This window comes from Solanum stenotomum, chromosome 7 (assembly GCF_019186545.1).
Source record: "Solanum stenotomum isolate F172 chromosome 7, ASM1918654v1, whole genome shotgun sequence".
Taxonomy (NCBI): domain Eukaryota; kingdom Viridiplantae; phylum Streptophyta; class Magnoliopsida; order Solanales; family Solanaceae; genus Solanum; species Solanum stenotomum.
Window position 1 is genome coordinate 55,974,136 of NC_064288.1, and position 17,986 is coordinate 55,992,121.

General features: G+C 29.5%; 3 protein-coding genes across 5 annotated transcripts in view; 2 read left to right on the top strand and 1 right to left on the bottom strand.

Moving 5' to 3' along the window:
- Positions 1-17,986, top strand: part of LOC125871638 (kirola-like) — a 219,939-nt gene that overhangs the window by 77,146 nt on the left and 124,807 nt on the right. The gene's annotated exons all lie outside the window — the stretch shown is intronic.
- On the top strand, positions 6,946-7,877 carry LOC125871630 (uncharacterized). The gene has a single exon (XM_049552263.1). It carries the CDS (start codon positions 7,009-7,011, stop codon positions 7,858-7,860), a length of 852 nt encoding a protein of 283 aa, XP_049408220.1. The 5' UTR covers positions 6,946-7,008; the 3' UTR covers positions 7,861-7,877.
- On the bottom strand, positions 10,151-17,081 carry LOC125871631 (alpha carbonic anhydrase 1, chloroplastic). 3 transcript variants are annotated; one of them, XM_049552265.1, is made up of 7 exons: positions 16,923-17,081; positions 15,094-15,177; positions 12,459-12,679; positions 12,231-12,337; positions 11,982-12,084; positions 11,244-11,423; positions 10,151-10,288 (listed from the first exon to the last, which is right to left on the bottom strand). In XM_049552265.1, exons 2-7 carry the CDS (start codon positions 15,173-15,175, stop codon positions 10,154-10,156), a joined length of 828 nt encoding a protein of 275 aa, XP_049408222.1. In that variant the 5' UTR covers positions 15,176-15,177; positions 16,923-17,081; the 3' UTR covers positions 10,151-10,153. The 3 variants fall into 3 exon arrangements, with proteins under 3 accessions (XP_049408222.1, XP_049408221.1, XP_049408223.1); XM_049552264.1 differs by lacking the exon at positions 16,923-17,081 and adding an exon at positions 15,294-15,326; XM_049552266.1 differs by lacking the exon at positions 16,923-17,081 and having other exon boundaries at positions 15,094-15,214.

A 17,986-nucleotide genomic window follows, 5' to 3' on the forward strand; every position in this document is an offset into this window, starting at 1 on the left:
TTCATCATTAAAATCTGACTCCTCGCATGACTGTACACCTCATTTAGACCCATCAAAAAAGCAAATAATCGCAGGAATTGCAGATGATCAACATACACTTTCGACTTATCACAATTACAAGCAGGAGGTGGAACCAATGCATCAAACTCATCCCACAGAAGTCGCAATTTAGTAAAATAGCCTGAAACTGTCAAATTACCTTGATTAATTGTGCAGATCTCACGATGAAGCTGATAGCTTCTAGATCCATCAACCTTGTTGAAGCGCTCATTCAGATCTTCCCAAACCATTGCTGCATCTGATGCATATACAATTCCACTCAATAATTCCTTTGATACAGTGTTCATAATCCATGCCAATACGAATGCGTTGCATTTCTCCCATTGCTCCTCCAATTCAGGTTTGTAATCAGATTTGCGACAAGTTCCAAGTACGAATCCCAGTTTGCTCTTTGCACGAAGGTTAATCATTAACGATTTACTCCATAATGAGTAGTTTTCACTCCCTGTAAGCTGTACTGATGTCAATACACTGCCCGGAGTATCGGAGGGATGAAGATATAATGGATGATTTCGATTCTTCTCAATTCCATCAAGAGTATCAGCCGAAACTCCTGAAACTGCAACTGCTACACTTTCCTCTGTCGTCAATGTCATCTTCTTCGAGCTCAATCAATGGATGCTTCAAAGTTTTTCGATTGAACCAATTGTGAATCTAAATCTCGTGGATTCACAGCTCTGATACCATGTAAAATTTAGTGAAAGAATTTAATTGAGGAAATTTTCATATCTATTATTCTGTTAGATCAAAATGAGAATGGAAGTCATGCATATATACAAGTGTGTCAAGACTGTTAAGCCAGCTGTCAATTCACTCCACTAACTAACCACTAACTAATTCCTCAACTAACTAATGGAATATAAAACAAATTAACGAACTAACTAATATGCTAATTAGATAATTGTATGCTAAGTACTACTATTATTCTCAATATACTTATTACTACTCTATAAACTTCTTCTCGAAATCTTATTAAGAAATTTTTGTTAGGTAAAACATAAAATCAGAATATTGGTTCCTAATAAAAAAAAAATAAAAATTCATCCGGTATGGCTCAATTCAAAAAGAAGCATTTTTTATCAAGGACTTTTTTTCATATCTAAAGTTTGAATCTGAAATCTCTGATTAAAGAAGCAATATCTAATTCTTTAGTGATGATCCCTAATAAATTTCCTTTTTTTTCTTCCCTTCTTAGTTTTATAACTTTATTATATTGACTTGTTAGGCACTTATTGATATTTTTCTACCTATATATGTAAAATATACTAGCCCAAAATGATTATTACTTATTCAATAAGATATTTCTGTCTAATCTTAGGGTTTATCAAGTGGTGAAATAAAAAATAAATATCACAATTTTTTTGAGTTTGGGAAATGAAAAAATCTTTCATAAGAAGCATTTTTTTTTAATGAATTGTATGTGGTGCAATTTTAATTATTAGGACTTGGGTTGCAGATAGAAACAAATCTAAAATTTAGTTTTTATGGGTTCGATTGTTAAGGTTGTTAGCATTTGAAAATTGGAACAATTATAATTTTAAAGTATTAAGTTCAAACCTAGTATTTAACGAAATTTTAGTGGAGTTTTATACATAAATTTGAAATCCATATCCAAAGTATTGAGTTCAAATAAATCTAATGTTATAAGGTTAGTTGCTTCCACCTTCGATTTCGAAGACCAAATGTATACACAATACAAAATCTTTGTTTTTTAATCATAGTAATTAGTTTCACAGGTATCTACTATCAATACAAATACTAAGTAACTTTATTATTTATCAAGATTTCGACAAATGAAAATAAATCACTGGATGTTTTTTTTTTATGCTCGTAACTTCTTGTTGTTACTATATTCCCCATCATTTTAATTGACCTAATTAGCTAGTTTGGTAAAACTAATACTCCTATTTAGTGAGGTTGACTTAATTAATAGTGGTTTAGTTTTGATTAATTAGTCTTTTTGAAGATTAAAAATAACTACTCTTTCTAATTAAGGTCAATTAAAGCTTGACAATTGAGTGTTGTTATTGATGTTGGGTTATGAAGGGTGATTAGGGCGTCTTGCGGAAGCTTACAATTTGCAAATCATATAGTTGATAAATCAAATAACAAAAACTTATACTAAAAATCAAAATATTATTATATCAAAACTAATATAAAGAAAAACATTGAAACTTTAGAGAGAATAAATCTCCCCATAAACTAAACTCTTAAACGACTACATTGTGGATGTAATTGTTATTGTGTTAGAAAAAACAAACCTATATTTATAGAGTCCTAAAACCTTTTCTTACTAGAAAAAGAGTCCTAAAAGGAGAGAATAAACCGAATATGAAAGAATATTATATTTTCTTTTCAAGAAAAGTAAAAACATTTATGGTAATGTTTTGCCTTTTCTTTTAAGGAAAAATAAATCTTAAATTATGGTAAGAAAATCAGGACAAAACCCTAACAATTGACAATGCCAAATTGTTACTATCATTTTTATAGTGAAAGCAAATTTTGTTGTACCTAACATATAGACTTCTTTCATTTTTAATTAAGAGTACATCAACTTAATTCCTAAATTTAAAACCTATAAGCTAATATGGGGCCAAAATATTTGAATATCTTAAACTAAGTAATAATTAAAAAAAAAAAGTAATTAATAACAAAATAAATATTATTTTAATGCTATATGATTATTGGCCAATGCCATTATTTAAAGTTGTGTACCTAGCTTCTATCCACCTAATTACTTGTTGGTTTGACAAATGTCTTACCAAATCAATCTGGTTGGTGTTCCTTTTTTCCTATCAGTTTAAGCTAATTTTGAGGAAAAAGAATTCTTCAAAATATTCGATATTCATTTTGGGGCCTTCTTTATCTATAAATAGAGAAAGATTCATTGCGTCGGCGACCTGATTGTGTCGTACATGTGCTCTACAGGACGTACTCTATCTTTCTTCCCAACCCCAAACCTCCGTTCTTTACTTTTTTTAAAAATAAATTGAAAGACAGCACTATGTCGTGATTTTTTTCGTATGTCAGACTTTCACTAATTCAGTTAGATAGTGATCGATTCTTTTGAGCGTAAAGCATATCGGACCTAACAAGCAGGCATCTCTTGCAATACAAGCACTATTGTTTGACATCATTGAGGAACAAAAAATTCATAACTTTAAACTAAAAATATTAAAGTCAGAATTTTTATCAAGAATATTAAAAATTTAAATAAGTAATTAATATCCAAATTTTTCAATGAGTGAGTGCACCGCCATCTTATTTAACTTAAATACAATTAATAATTATTGTCCCTTTATATAATAACCACCTCACAAATTCTTTAGAATCTATAAGACTTTTTTCCCTCAATTATTGGGTTTATTGGTCACAACCTCCAAGTTTTATGATGTCAAATATTAAATTCATTAGAAAAATCAATTTTATTTTCTTTCAATTCTTTGGCTAGAGGCTAGTATTTTAAAATAATTGACATTTACTTAAACCTAATTCCACTAAAAAGTACTTTTAGGGGTGGGCATTTGGTATTCGATTCAAAATTATCAAATTTTGGGTTCGATAATTACGTAATTGATAGTTAAAATAGATACCAAATATTAAAATTTTAAATTTCGATTATGTAATTCGGTAATTGATAAATTAAATTTCGATTTGGCATGGTATTTGGTGATATCGTATTGAAGTTCTAGCCGATTGTATTACAAAGTTAATACTACTTTTCCAATCATTTCTAATTTTTTTATGTGGATGAACGATATAATAGAAGATCACTAAGTAAGAAGAGATCAAGATAAACAAATTGATACAACTAAAAGACATGTATTGGATTGTTTATGTTCATTTTTTAACTTTCTTCTTTGAACTTGTACTAATGAGTAACAGACATGTTAATACATGATCTTCATTAAGTAAATATTTCGGTATTCGGGAAATACCAAATACCAAATGGTATTTATGTCTCATACCGAATCCAAACCCGAATACCATAATTTTAAAATTCTACTCCCAAATACCATACCAAATACCAAATTACCAAAAATTTCGATTTGATTCAATAATTTGGTTTGCGATATTTTATGCCCAGCCCTACTTCTAACACGCCAAATTTGGTACCTAACAGAAGTCATGCATATCTGATTATTGTATTTAATTAATCTAATCAATTGCTAATAATTAAATTATTGATCGCTGGCTTTTGTTTTTGAATTATTATATTATGATTGCTGGTACAAGTATATGATTTATTTGATTTAAATGTTTAAATAATAAACGAAAAGGGGGTGGGGGGTGGGGGGGGGGGGTTGAAGAATAATTTTTTTTTAAAATGGCCTAATATACAAATCGATGCTTCTAATGGCACAATTTTGTAAAGTCGACTATCTAATTTCACAAATTTTCAATTTCTAGTTAGTTCAAAATAATTTTTTGAATATTTCTAACTTACAGACGTTTCTCATTTGTCTTGATATTCACGTGGAAGAAAATAGTGAGACGTCACTATCATCTTTTTTCAATCAAAAACCAAATTAATTAAACACTTAAAAGGCTACTCTCCATCGAGGGAAGAAGTGCATATTCTTTAAACGTTTTGAGACTGAACAATCAATCTAGCTAGCTCTTATAAATATCTTCAAGTGGAGAAAAAAAACTTTGCATTTTCTCTTTTAGTCAGAGTTTTAAAGATACATAAAATTTTAATAACATTATCTCTAAGTTAAGAGAGGAACGAACTCCAAATAGTTATTTTATGTTTCATGATATAATCGAATTCCTAATAATAGTTGCGTATCCAAATTCACACTCTCCAAATTTTTCATCTAAATGTTTTAAAGACACATAAATCACACAACTACATAAATATATGATCAACAATTAAAAAAAAATATTTTTTTAAAAAAAGCATGTTGCGACCAATTAGAGAGGCTCTTAATTGGAAAATCGTTAGAGATTTGGGTTTACAAAACTTAGATACAAATGTCAATTATAGTATTAAAACCTAATAATAATAACACTTTTTATTAGTTACTCAAAAAGTAGTAATGACAAACACAAAAAAATAACAATTAGATACTTAAAAACTTAACAAGTTAATGACATTTGAACTAAAGATCTCTTAAATCATTTACAAATATTGTAATACACTAAATTTATAAAAATACTTAATTTCATGAATTTTCAATTTCTTGTTAGTCCAAAACAATTTTTGGAATATTTCTAACTTATTGTGTTTCTCATTTGTACTAACGTGATTAATACATCAAATTCACGTGGAAGAAAATATTGAGTCGTCACTATCATCTTTTCAATAAAATATCAAACCAAAACCTAAAAGGCTACTCTCCATCGAGGGAAGAGGTGCACCACCATCAACTCCTTCGTTGTTTGCTAGTCAACACCTCCTCACACTTCATCATGAAGCTCTGTAAAAAATCTCTATCTTTAATCTATTGTTCGTTCAATAGTTGAAGCTTCGTATACCTACTTTTGCAATTTTAAGATTTGTGGATCTTCATGTACTTTACAATTTGCGATAGAACAATCAATCTAGCTAGCTCTTATAAACATCTTCAAGTGTGAGATTTTTTTTTTCTCCTTTAGTCAAAGTTTTTAAAATAAAATTTAAGTGTGGAATTTAACGTCGTTCTTAAGTAAATAGAGGAATGAGCTCCAAATATAGCTATTTTATATTTCAATAAATGTTGTTCGAATTTCTAAAAATATTTGTGAATTCAGATTCACACTCTCCAAATGCACGATTCAAATGTCTTACAACCACATCAATCAAACATATGTTACATACATATGAACAACAATAAACGATATTTTCAAAAACATGTGTTTCGAGCAATTAGAAATACTAATTTAGAAAATCATAAAGTTTAAAGTTCGAGTGTACAAAACTTAGATACAAAAGCCAATTATAGTATTAAAGCCTAATAATAATAATAACGACTTTACAAAATTTAGGTACAAAAGTCAATTGTGGTATTAAAGACTAATAATAATAATAACAATAACAATTTTCATCTACTCAAAAAGTAGTAAAGACAAACACAAAAAAAACAACTTGATAATTTAAAAAAAACTTAACAAGTTATTTGAACTAATTAAAGATCTCTTAAATTATTTACAAATATTGTAATACACTAAATTTAAAAATATTTGTCCCTCTTATAACTAACTTCACTTTTCTTTTTCTTTTTTGCCATGAATAAAATACAATCTTAAAATTCAGCACAAATACAAAATATTCTAAAGTGCCCCACAGATTCATAGTAAACAATGTACCAAAAATGTTCATCAAATCATTTGACTTATCTCAAAAAGTAACAAAAAAGAAGTTTTGGAAGTTTCCCTTTGGTTCACTTTCATTTTGGCAAAAATGAATTTCACCTTCTAGAAAAAGAATCCCATTAGTCCATTGTTTATTACTAGTATATTATTCCCTATTTATTTTCGTTTCTTTGAGTTGATGATCTATCTAACGTAATTATTCAATTTTGTAAAAATAAGGATAAAATTTACGTATATATCTTAATTAGACTAGAATGGATAGCATTGTTGTTGTTTTTCAAAATTTTAATCATGTAAAGTTTGATCAGTATTTTAAATATGTTTTTGTCATTAAGATAAGGAAAGTCGCAATAACAATAATAACTATGATTCAATTCTATCAAGTTGAAATCGAATATATATATAAATATATCATTTTTCATTTAAACTCATTTTATATTATCATAATTATACGAGAAGAGAAGAATTATAAATTATAATTTTTTTTAGGACGAAGGAGTATATTATAAGATATAAAAATAAATCAATTTCAATTTTTAAAATTTATTTATAAATATCTACTTTCGTATACTCAAATCGCCCAAGGATTTCGACCTTTCACATTTATACTTTCTCTCTCTATATATTTTCTTTCTTCTTTCTCTCTCTAGAATGCCTCAAGTTGATTTGGAAACTCTAGTTTCGGCCTGTGCCGGCGGCGGAAGTGACCGGAAAGTTGCATGTGAGACTTTGGCTGACAGCGACGACGGCGAAAAACGTGTGAAAGACGATGAGAAGCAATCGGAACATCCGCCTGATTTTCCGCCGGAATCGTTCTGGCTTTCGAAAGATGCTGAGTTCGATTGGTTCGATCGGAACGCCTTTTTGGACCGTAAACAGTCTACGAAAGGTATCGGTCCAGGTTCAAATTCGAGTTCGCAGAGATTTTCGTCGACTTTGAAAAGTAAGGCTTCGATTATTGGATTTCCGAAGACTAGTTACGTCGATTCGAAACGGAGAACATGTAAACCGGCGAACATTAGGCTTTTTCCGGCGAAAAGGTCTGAATCCACGATGAAATCGGCTTCGGTTACGGAACCGTCGTCACCGAAGGTATCTTGTATGGGAAGAGTGAGATCGAAACGTAGATCACGAAGCCGACGATCATCGGAGAAATCAAAAAAATGTGAAAAAAATTCACTCGAGAGATCACGAAGCAACAATGGAGAGAAACGCAAATCCGGATTCTGTTCACGATTACTATCAATATTCCGATCTAATCGGAGTAAAAAAAAGCCGGCAAGTTCCAGTACTGATAAAACGCTAGGTTCAAAGTCGACGACGGAGCCGATAAAACCGCTGAGAAAGAGCAAAAGTGTGAGTGTAGGGAAAACTCGCGGAGGAGCTCCGGTTAGTGTTGAACCGGTTTTTTCTGAACCGGCTGGTTTAGGAGGGATGAAACGGTTCTCTTCCGGCCGGCGATCGGAATCATGGGGAGGCGATGAAATCAACGCAGTTGTTTAAGTGGGTCCCAATGAAAGTGGAAAAAAACCAAAGCACGAAAAGTCTTGATGGTAGTTGGAATTTTGGCAGGAAAATTTAACGGCTTTGGTTCACCTATTCGGTTAAATTTCGAGGTAAAAAAAATGTTTTTGGAATTTATTTTTCTTTTTATAAAAATGTTTTTTCCTTTTTATTTTTATTTTTGACCTTTTCAATAATAGAATGATGATGAATAGGTTTTTTTTTTTTATATATTGTAAATATATTTTGGTTTTGGAGTGACGGTTTGTAAATTTATACTATTTTCTATTAGTTTAGAATATTATAATGAAAATGATTTGGAAATAATGTTTTTGCTCTTTTATTATCTAGTGTAGTATCTTTTTTTCCGATTAATTTGAGAATCATAAGATTTCACGTACAGATCTTAGTTTAATTTTGTTTTATATTTGTTTTAGCTTTGATGGATTTATTATCTGATATTTATTATTGGTGATAAATGATTAAACGTAATGTATGTATCGTGAAATAGTAGATTTATGCTATCTGATATCTATTATTGGTGATAAGATGTGATATATATCTCGTAAAATTAATAGATTTGCGGATGAGTTAGATTTTTGTTTATATTAGAAAGTTCACTAAAGAGTAAAATGTGTCTTACTAGAGGCGATTTTATTTGTTAAATGTGAATACAAACAAAGATAAGATATTATGGTTGATACAACAAGGACTCCACTACTAATATTGGATTTCTTTGGTGGAAAATATTACACTTTTCTTTATATAATAATCATGGTGTTTTATTTAGTTTCTTGTTAATTTTTTATTTTGCTTATCACTTGTGTTTGTTTATTTATGGTTTGGTCACCGTCTTATTTTGTTGTTGTTATTGTTCGTTTTTAATATATATTGACTATTGTTTTTTATTTTGTGTATTATTTTATTGTTATTAGTTGTTACTTTTCTTTTAAATTGAGGGTTTATTGAAATAACTTCTTTGTTTCTATGAAGTAGACAATGGAAAATCTGTGTGTACAATATTTTATCTTTTCAAACCCTAGTTGTTGAGTTACATTGGTCATGTTATTGTTGTAATCATGGTCTTCTATAGGGTCGATGTTCGGTATTTAGTTTGGAATTTCTGAATTTTGGGTTCGATAATTCGGTAATTGATAGTTAAAAGTAGATATCAAATATTAAAATTTTATAATTTGCTTCGGTAATTTGATAATCGGTAAATCAAATTTTGGTTGGATGTGGAATTTGGTATACCATATTGAAGTTGTAACCGATTGTATTACAAAATTCATACTATTGCGTCAATTATTTCTATTTTTCTATGTCGAGGTACAATATAATAAAAGATCAACAAATAAGAAGAAATTAAAAAAAAAAAACAATTTGACACAACTAAAAGATATATGTATGAGTTGTTTATGTTTAGTCTTTAACTTTCTTTTTGAATTTGTACTAATGAAGAAGAAACCTGTTAATATATGATCTTCATTAAGGAAATATTTCGGTATTCAGAAAATACCGAATATCAAATGGTACTAATATCTCATACCAAATCCAAACTCGAATACTATAATTTTAAATTTTACTCCCAAATACCAATCGAATTACTGAATACCAAAACTATAAAATAAATTAATTGAAAAAAACTAGAAGTCTAAACAATGGGATTACAGCAAATTGGGAGGAATCATACAGACTGTCGAGGCAGAATTGTGGACTTTGCACATGAAGTTTGCTTCCACGACGGTCTATTTATTATTTTTAGAAAATAGAACGAAATGATTTTCTAGTCTTTTATAAAAAAAATAATTATTTGTATATATAAAAAAAAATTCTATTAATATTATTATTATTATATGTGATTAAAATATCTTGCTTCCTAGAAAAAACTAGCTAAGTAAAAGACAACAATTTAGTCGTACATGCTTTTGACATTTAAATGGGTTGATTAATTAGTGTGAAAAGTAAAAAGCTTTTGAGATAGTTGAAAACAAATTAATTGCTTCATTTTTAAGATGGAGAATCAATTAGTCAAATTGTGCGACTTATTAGAAGTGCTTTTGGAAAGAATGTTAGTGATCAAATAAATACGTTATTCTTAACAAGATGTGATATTAGTCGTCTATTCTAAACTTTTAAGCCAAGCTTGCACAATTTTCATTACTATAACTCAAAGGTCAATTTTCAAGATTCAATATGTGTCACCCACATCATCGAAATATTCTTTTCTTTTTTCAAAGGAGTCTTTTATTATGGGGGAATATTTGTACACATTTATTTGTCTTCCATTTAATTAAGGGGTGGGTTGGGCTTCATACATCTGAATTTGTCTTCCATTTAAGGGTTGAGTTGGTCTTGCATTTCTCTTGCATGTTGGATCCAATGGAGCTCTCAATTCTTCTACTTGTTCTCTTGATATTGATCTCACCTATAATATTCACAATTTTAAAAAATAAAAATATTCATCATTTCATTTAACTATTAAATCTCATACTACTTTCGTGCTCAATCAGACAACGTCATATATAAATTAAAACGGAGGGAGTACTAGTTATGACATTAGCACCCAATGGTGTTTAGGGATGGCAATGAAACAGTGCGGGGCGGGTTGAGCTTAATTCGTAAAAAATTTAATCCGTCCCGCCTGCCCCACATAACATTTTTTTTCATTTTCAACCCCCCCGCATAGACCCGCTCCGCATGACCCAGTTCCGCATAATTTTTTTAATATTTCCTTTTTCTAGTTAAGTTTAATAAAAAAAAAAAAACATTTTTCATTAAGTTGTATTAATTTAATAGGATAGTGACTTACAATTTTATTTTTTAGAGGTCAATTGGGAAACATGTAAGAAATTGAGTTATTTGTTATTGAACCATTTTCATTTACTATCTTGAATATTTTAGTAGCTTTAAAGAAATTATCTTAATTAATAATGCTCTATCACTCTTGTAACAAGTAAAAAATTAAAATTAAGTTTACCCATATAAAATCACATATACCCGCAACCCACCCCTCCCCGCATTAGTTTTAAAAAAAACCCACTTCAACCCACCCCACACAACCTTAAACCCGCCCTGCATAGCCTTAAACCCGCCCCGCCCCACCCCACCCCACCCTACATCCGCTCCGCCCCATTGTCATCCCTAATGGTGTTGACGTGTTGTTTAGTAATCAGTGAAGTGAGTTGAGAACTATGAGGTCTCAGGTTCAAATTTCAACCTAGGCAAAAGTAGTAGGTGATTCCAGAGTTACCTGGTACATCTACTGATCAAAGACATTAGGTACACGTAGAATTAATCAAGATACGTGCATGTAGCATTCATATAAACCAACACATTAAACTAAAATACAACAAGAAAATAAAGGAGAAAGATTTGCATACCTTGCCAAGAATGTACCAAGAGACAATTTCAGAGCATGGTGGAGTTGTTAAAGAACCAGTGTAAGAGTAATATTTGTGAGAATGTTTCCTTATTTCATGTGTATCAATTATTCCAAGCTGCACTTGTGTTTCTTTATGTGTTGCTACATCCCTTGCTAGCTCATTCAGTTTGTTTTGAAGCTGATCAACATTAAAAAAAATAAGAAATTATAACATTTTAGATGACAGTATTGGAGTCAGAATTTTAGTTAAAAGAAATTCAAAATATAAAGATTTTTCTTTTTTTTGGTTAACATTTGATACAATCGACAACTTGTACACCAGAATTATAAAGAAGTAAACATATAAGAACTTTTAAGTTGTGTCGAGGAGATTTTGTATAGACATTATAATTTTTGGGGATGGAGATTTATATGAAGCCTCTTGCGCTTCAAGCTATGACACTGATAAATGAATCTAAAATTTAAATTTTATAGATTCAAGATTATACACAACACATTTGATTTACTTATCAAGTTCGAAGTCTATTTTATATATATGTGTGTGAGAGAGATCTGAACTAAAATCACTGAGTTTGAATGAACTAATAACATTAACAATACGTTCTCCATTGGCTAACGTCTCGTCATTGATAATTAAATTTCAAGTACCATCAAAAGTTGTGATTGGGCCGGGCAAATTTATTTCCATCCTTATTAGTAGTCTCGAGTTTGAGCTCTAAAAATAAAGCGATAATACCTTGGTCATTAGGGGATCAGGATGACCCAAATGGAAGAGGATTGATAAAACTGCTATAGTATTGTCTTGAGCAAAATGAACTAGATGAAGCTCTGCTGCATATCTGAAAAATAAAATAAAAAATATTATTAAATAAATAATACATTTTTTTTCAATTAGAAAAACACATTTAATTCATTATAATGATAAAAAAAAATATATATTATTTTATTAAATAAATATACAAATGAAAGAAAAGAGGAATCATACCGATTGCCATCAATTGTATGTTCAGAAGGGGAATGCCAATGCATTTGCTTAAAGTTGTAAGTTTTACCATCCACAATTAAACTTCCTGCATTTTCACCATATTTTATCTGCAAATATTGGTAATTATTAATTAGTCTCATGAAAATTTAATAATAATGGAAAAAATATGTAAGTAATGTGATTGGCAAAAAGTAAATTTGGAGGATAAAAAAGATTAAGAAAACTAACCCCAACATTAAAGCCATTATCAACCAAAGTAGCAACTTCAGAATGATTATATTGCATAATCAAGGGCTTTAACTTCTTGTTAACAGCACAATTATGACTAATTATGTTAATTGGGGACTGTTTTTTGCCATTTGAGCAGACTGAATATGTTGGGCTCAACCTTCCCCAACCATTTGGGCCTACTGGGCCTGTGTAACCAAATTTGACTCCCAAAGCATCACCTAACCCAAAAAGAGTTTAAGTTAGGAGCAAATAACACAAATTCTAGTAGTTTAGGGCCTAATACAGTGCCTTCAGTTTAGTTTTCGAAATTACCTTTGGTATCACATTAACTTCTTCAAGTACATGTATCTGGCGCACTTAGATGTATTTTTGATATATGCAAGTCAAATTAGGTGTAATTTGTTTCAGATACAATATATTTAAGTGTGATTCACATGTGTTTATGATGCACAATTCTCTCTCTCGTCTCTCTCTATGTATTTGTATTTCATAATGTATTTGGTATCAAAGACACATGTATTTAGTGTGATTCACATGTATTTGATATACACTAACTCTTTTGCTCGCTTCTCTCCTCTCTAGCTCGCCTCTCTCCCTATGTATATGTATTTCAGAATGTATTTTGTATCCTTGATATACATAACTGACTTGATGTCTGAATGAATGGTATATTTGACTTGAAATATGGTACAAAATTGTTAATTAATGATATTATATGTAATTATTTCAAATTGATGAGTGGATTAGTATTTATGATAGAAATGTTTTTGTAATTAGCTGATTTTTTTTTTTTTAAAGTTATATATTATACAAAAGCATTCACCAGTTGTCCCTATTTTAGACAACTATTTAGTTAATGATCCTCTTTTTAATTTTGTTTTTCAGCTCATGGATCTTTTAAACAACGGAAAAGGGTCAAAATTACCCCCGAACTATATGAAATAGACCATTTATATCCTTCGTTACATTTTGGGATCAAAAATGCCCCTGCTGTTATCCTAAGAGACCACAAATACCCTCAAGAGTTAACACCCCAAATTTTTGTTGACGTGGCAAGCCACGTGGGACTAATCCTTCCACCTAAGCATTACCAACTAGGATTCACTACAAAAGAACTAGACCTTTAGCAGCAACAACAGTCGCCACAAAAGCCCAGAAAATCGTCACTAAAAGTTTTTAACATTAAATTCTAATTTTGTGTTTTTTTCTTCATTGTTTTTAAAAAACCAAATCTGATATCGATTAAGTAGGAGTTTGAAGACACTATATATTTTATTTTTATGTCATATGTAAATGTATAAAATGTACAATGATGCATTATATATATATAGTAGGAGATTTGAATCGAGAAGTAATTTTGATTATTTTTCGTAATAATATTGGATGTTTTTAATATGGATATTGCAAGTTATTTATTTTAGAAAATTAGGTCGCAATCGAAAATTAATTATCATATTTTTTTGTTGAAAAANGTGCGCATCCAAAGGGTAGCGGCTGTGGGTTTCCCTTGTCATAAAAAAAAAAGAAGAGAATATTTGCATAAATCACTATCGAGAAAAAAGTTATACTACTATATAACTTTTTTCTAGATCAGTGTGATTTCTAATCTTAAAAATAAGATAAATTATCTGCTATAACATCGGATAATGCAATTCTTGGAATCATAGTATAAAAATCGTAAGAACTTTAGACAACTAAAAAACATGACCATGATGTTTTGTTCTTTTAAAAGCATATTCTCATCACAAAATACAAATACGTCAAAGATTTTTCAATAATTAAAGCAAAACTTCAAACTAGGATGGTTATATTGCGTATACTTTTTATTTTTATATTAATTGTTTAATATTTGATATTCAGTACCTCGATTAATTTTTATTTAAGGGAGGATGCACTTCTTATTAGAGGTTTTCAATTTACATGATTCGAACTCCATCGAGACGTTTAGTTAAGAATGGGCAATTGAGAATTTAGGATTCAATATTTTAACCATGTTAAGTTATAGGGTTTTAAAATATGTTAGTTTGTATATGTTAAATGAATTTCTTAAGGCAAATACAAAGTTTAGATCAAAGTTTGTGCACTTTGCCGAACCCGTAACCCAAACTCTACATGGGTCCAGGGTGGAGGAAATTCATCCATCACACTTGCTATACATGGTTCCAAAGCCACTTAATTGAATTTCCATATTCAAAAACTTATACCGTACAAAATAAGGTAAGAGTAAATTGTTTTGTTATTCTCGATATCCGTATTGAAGTCCGCTTAATCAAAATTGTCTTTTCTCTTCTCTATTGAACTAAAATCTTCCAAAAGGGTATGTTCTTTTTCCACTTTGCAATTATATTAAAATGTGTATAATTTTACCCCCTTTTATTCATTTAAAACAAGGAGTTCGACTAATTCGAATTCACACATTAGGGCCCATTTTTGGGGCAACGCTCCTAACATAATTTTTTGTATATCCAAAACTCAAACTCGAAACCTATAATGAAGGATAGAGAGATCATAATTCTCAACCATATTTAGAATTATATTTCAATACTTAATATTTATTATACATATTAGCTTTGCAGCATGAAAAATATTGAATTTAGTTGAAACCACACAAAGGAAAGATGAGTGGACTTACCAAATGCAGTAGAAATTAGATTGAGTAGAAGAACTACACATATATTGATCACCCAAACTGAAATTCCACCAACATCAGCCATTGCTGTTCCAAAATAAAATAAAATAAAAATCAATATCAATTTTCTTGAAAACCCAAAAATCAAGAATTTGGATGAAACAACAAATTTTGAAAAACAATTTGTATTATTGATGACTTACAGAGGATGTCTGAAGTAAAGACAACTCAATGTCTGAGAAGTTTTTTTTTAAATTTTTTTGTTGGAACATTAACTCAATTTTTGTCCTTTATTTATAAGCTTTTTGAACAAACCTTTTTACTATATAATATCAGCAGTTGTCCATTATTTGCTTTTGCTTTTTTTTGTTTGAGGATATAGTTCTTTTCTAATTTAACAAGTAAAAAAGTATTTTTTTTTTTTTCTAAAAATATTGATGGTGTATATAATTTAAACTCATATAATTATGTATTCTGAATTTTATATCACGCGTGAGAATTTCGATTAATGACTTTATTTGTTCACTTTAATTTTACATGGACATGAATTATTGTTGCCTTAGTTACTAATTGTGACCATCAAAGGAGATAATTTTTTTCATTTTTAATCAAAGATTCCAGATTTGAATTTGGAAATGAAGTCACTTTTGATAGGAAATTTTTATTTTACCAAGTGAGACATTCCATTACGAGTCTAAATTATCAAGCCCCACTGTGGGTGGAAAACCAAAAAAAAAATGTCACTAAATTGTGGGATTTTGTTTTTTTATTTAAAAACAATTTATTTAACTTTGTTGTACTATATGTTTTGAACTTTTTATCTTTTATAATATGGTTCATATGTGATAATTAAAAACTAAGCAATATCTTAACTCTTTAATTTTTGTCGTCATATTTAGATCTCGTAATGGAAGTCATTTACTAAGAGTAGAATCTCATCTAAGAATTTTAGTGGAGAGGTTTCTTTGTTCTTAATCAAAATTCTTGAATATAAGTCTTAAAAACATAATTATTTTTAATAAAAAATACTGTAAATTCAAATTAATTGATCTTCAAAACAGATAACCGTAATATGAGGGTCATCAAACCAATGTAGGCATCACAATTTTCAAGGAATATTAGGAAATTATTGAGAGGTGCATTTATCATTACTATGATATATTGTTAAAAGGAATATAAATATTGTGAATTTTTTAGAATAGTAATATTTATTTTCTGAAAATGTGTTATCCCGTGACCTGTGACCAGTAAATTTTGTAATGACATATTTTTGGATAAATGAAATATTTTATTAGTCATTGAGACAAACATTTTTAAAAAATGCATATGTTACCCCAATTGGTAATAATTAATATCGAATTTTTGACGTATATATATTCCCTATAAATATGTTTTAACAAGTTGTAACATGTAATTTATTTTATTGTATTTTAGGTTATCGATTTCATTTTTATGGAATGTATAGATAAACTAGTAGACTAGTAGTTATAACAAAATTTTGTTAATATTGTTATTCACTAAATAATCTTGTTATTATTTAATTTCGATATATTATTTGAAGATTTTTAGAAAAGAAATTGTATCAACCTAGCAAACAGAACAAGTAGCTAAGAGAAAGCAAGCAACATCCTGTATAGATTAGGAGGAGCAAGTCCCTATCAGGAAAAAAGTTATTGGGTGCTAGTGTTTTTCAACATATTGTTATGTTAATTGTATTTTCTTGTGATGATTCTATTGAGAGAATACGTATAATTATTTTTTTGTAAGCTTGATTTACTTGATCAAAAGACACAATAGAATTTTCAATCTGAAGAAAAAGAATTAATATATACATGATCTATAATTCGTTATAGTCTCGTAATAATTTATACCCAATCAAACGACCCCTGAAAAAAGAGCATGATTACATGTATATGATGAGTTGATTCTTGAAGATTATTTTAGAACTGAAAGGCCAAAATGTAAATTGGCCATAGGAAAAGAAAGAAGAAGAAACTAGAAACTAATTAGGGGTTAGTGAATTATTCCAATTTTTCTTTCTTCTTGTTTTCCCCTTAAGTGGATGGTGACATCCACAAATTATATCTTTGTTGGAGAAGCCACTGTTAATTTAGAGGTCACTAATATCTCAAAAAGGTAGAACATTCCACTACATAAAAAATTGTGGTATGGAGAAGACCTAAAGGGATTGGATTTGACAAGTCATAGACACAATTTCTTTATCATCTATTTTTCTTTGATCAAATTTCTGTCGAAAAGTCGAGGTATTCTATTCAAAGGTGATTTCATTCACACAAGACTTAACTTCGAGATCTCTAACTAAGAATAAAGCGATATACTTATCACATCATTATCAACTTATTTCCTATCACATTAGATAACACAAACGAAATCTATTTTGTTTCAAAGTGTCTTAAACTAATTTCAGTAGTAATATTGTTTACACATAATTACCAAAATTTTAAGAATTCAGATTAATTTAACTATCCAAGATAACTTTGATTGATATTTTCATTACCAAAATTAACTTTACAACTGATCTTTTAACGTTTACTTCTAAAACAACTAGTAACATAACACAAAATTAACTTGACATTTTTAGTCTAACCCGAGGATCACCCTCATTACCTCCACGAGGTAAGGGTAGGGTCTGCATATACTCTACCCTCTTCACACTCTATTTTGCTGGATTTCACCGAGAACGTTGACGTTGTTATTGTTGTTTTCGTTGTTTATATAGTCAATGATGTCAAATAAAACAGGACAAAGAGAGAGTATAAAAATTTAAATTTTAGTTTCCAGCAATGCCACTTATATAACTTTATTAAACTTTTAGAAAGTCTCAACCATATTTGGCAATTGGACGAGAAGAGGCCAAGATTTTCCAGCTTGAATC

Coding starts and splice junctions, on each gene's coding strand:
- LOC125871630 (XM_049552263.1), top strand. CDS start 7,009: ATGCCTCAAGTTGATTTGGAAACTCTAGTTTCGGCCTGTGCCGGCGGC.
- LOC125871631 (XM_049552265.1), bottom strand. CDS start 15,175: ATGGCTGATGTTGGTGGAATTTCAGTTTGGGTGATCAATATATGTGTA. Junction 11,424..11,981: donor CTGATCCCCTAATGACCAAG/GTATTATCGCTT, acceptor AATGTTGATCAG/CTTCAAAACAAACTGAATGA. Junction 10,289..11,243: donor CTTGGTACATTCTTGGCAAG/GTATGCAAATCT, acceptor TGAATATTATAG/GTGAGATCAATATCAAGAGA.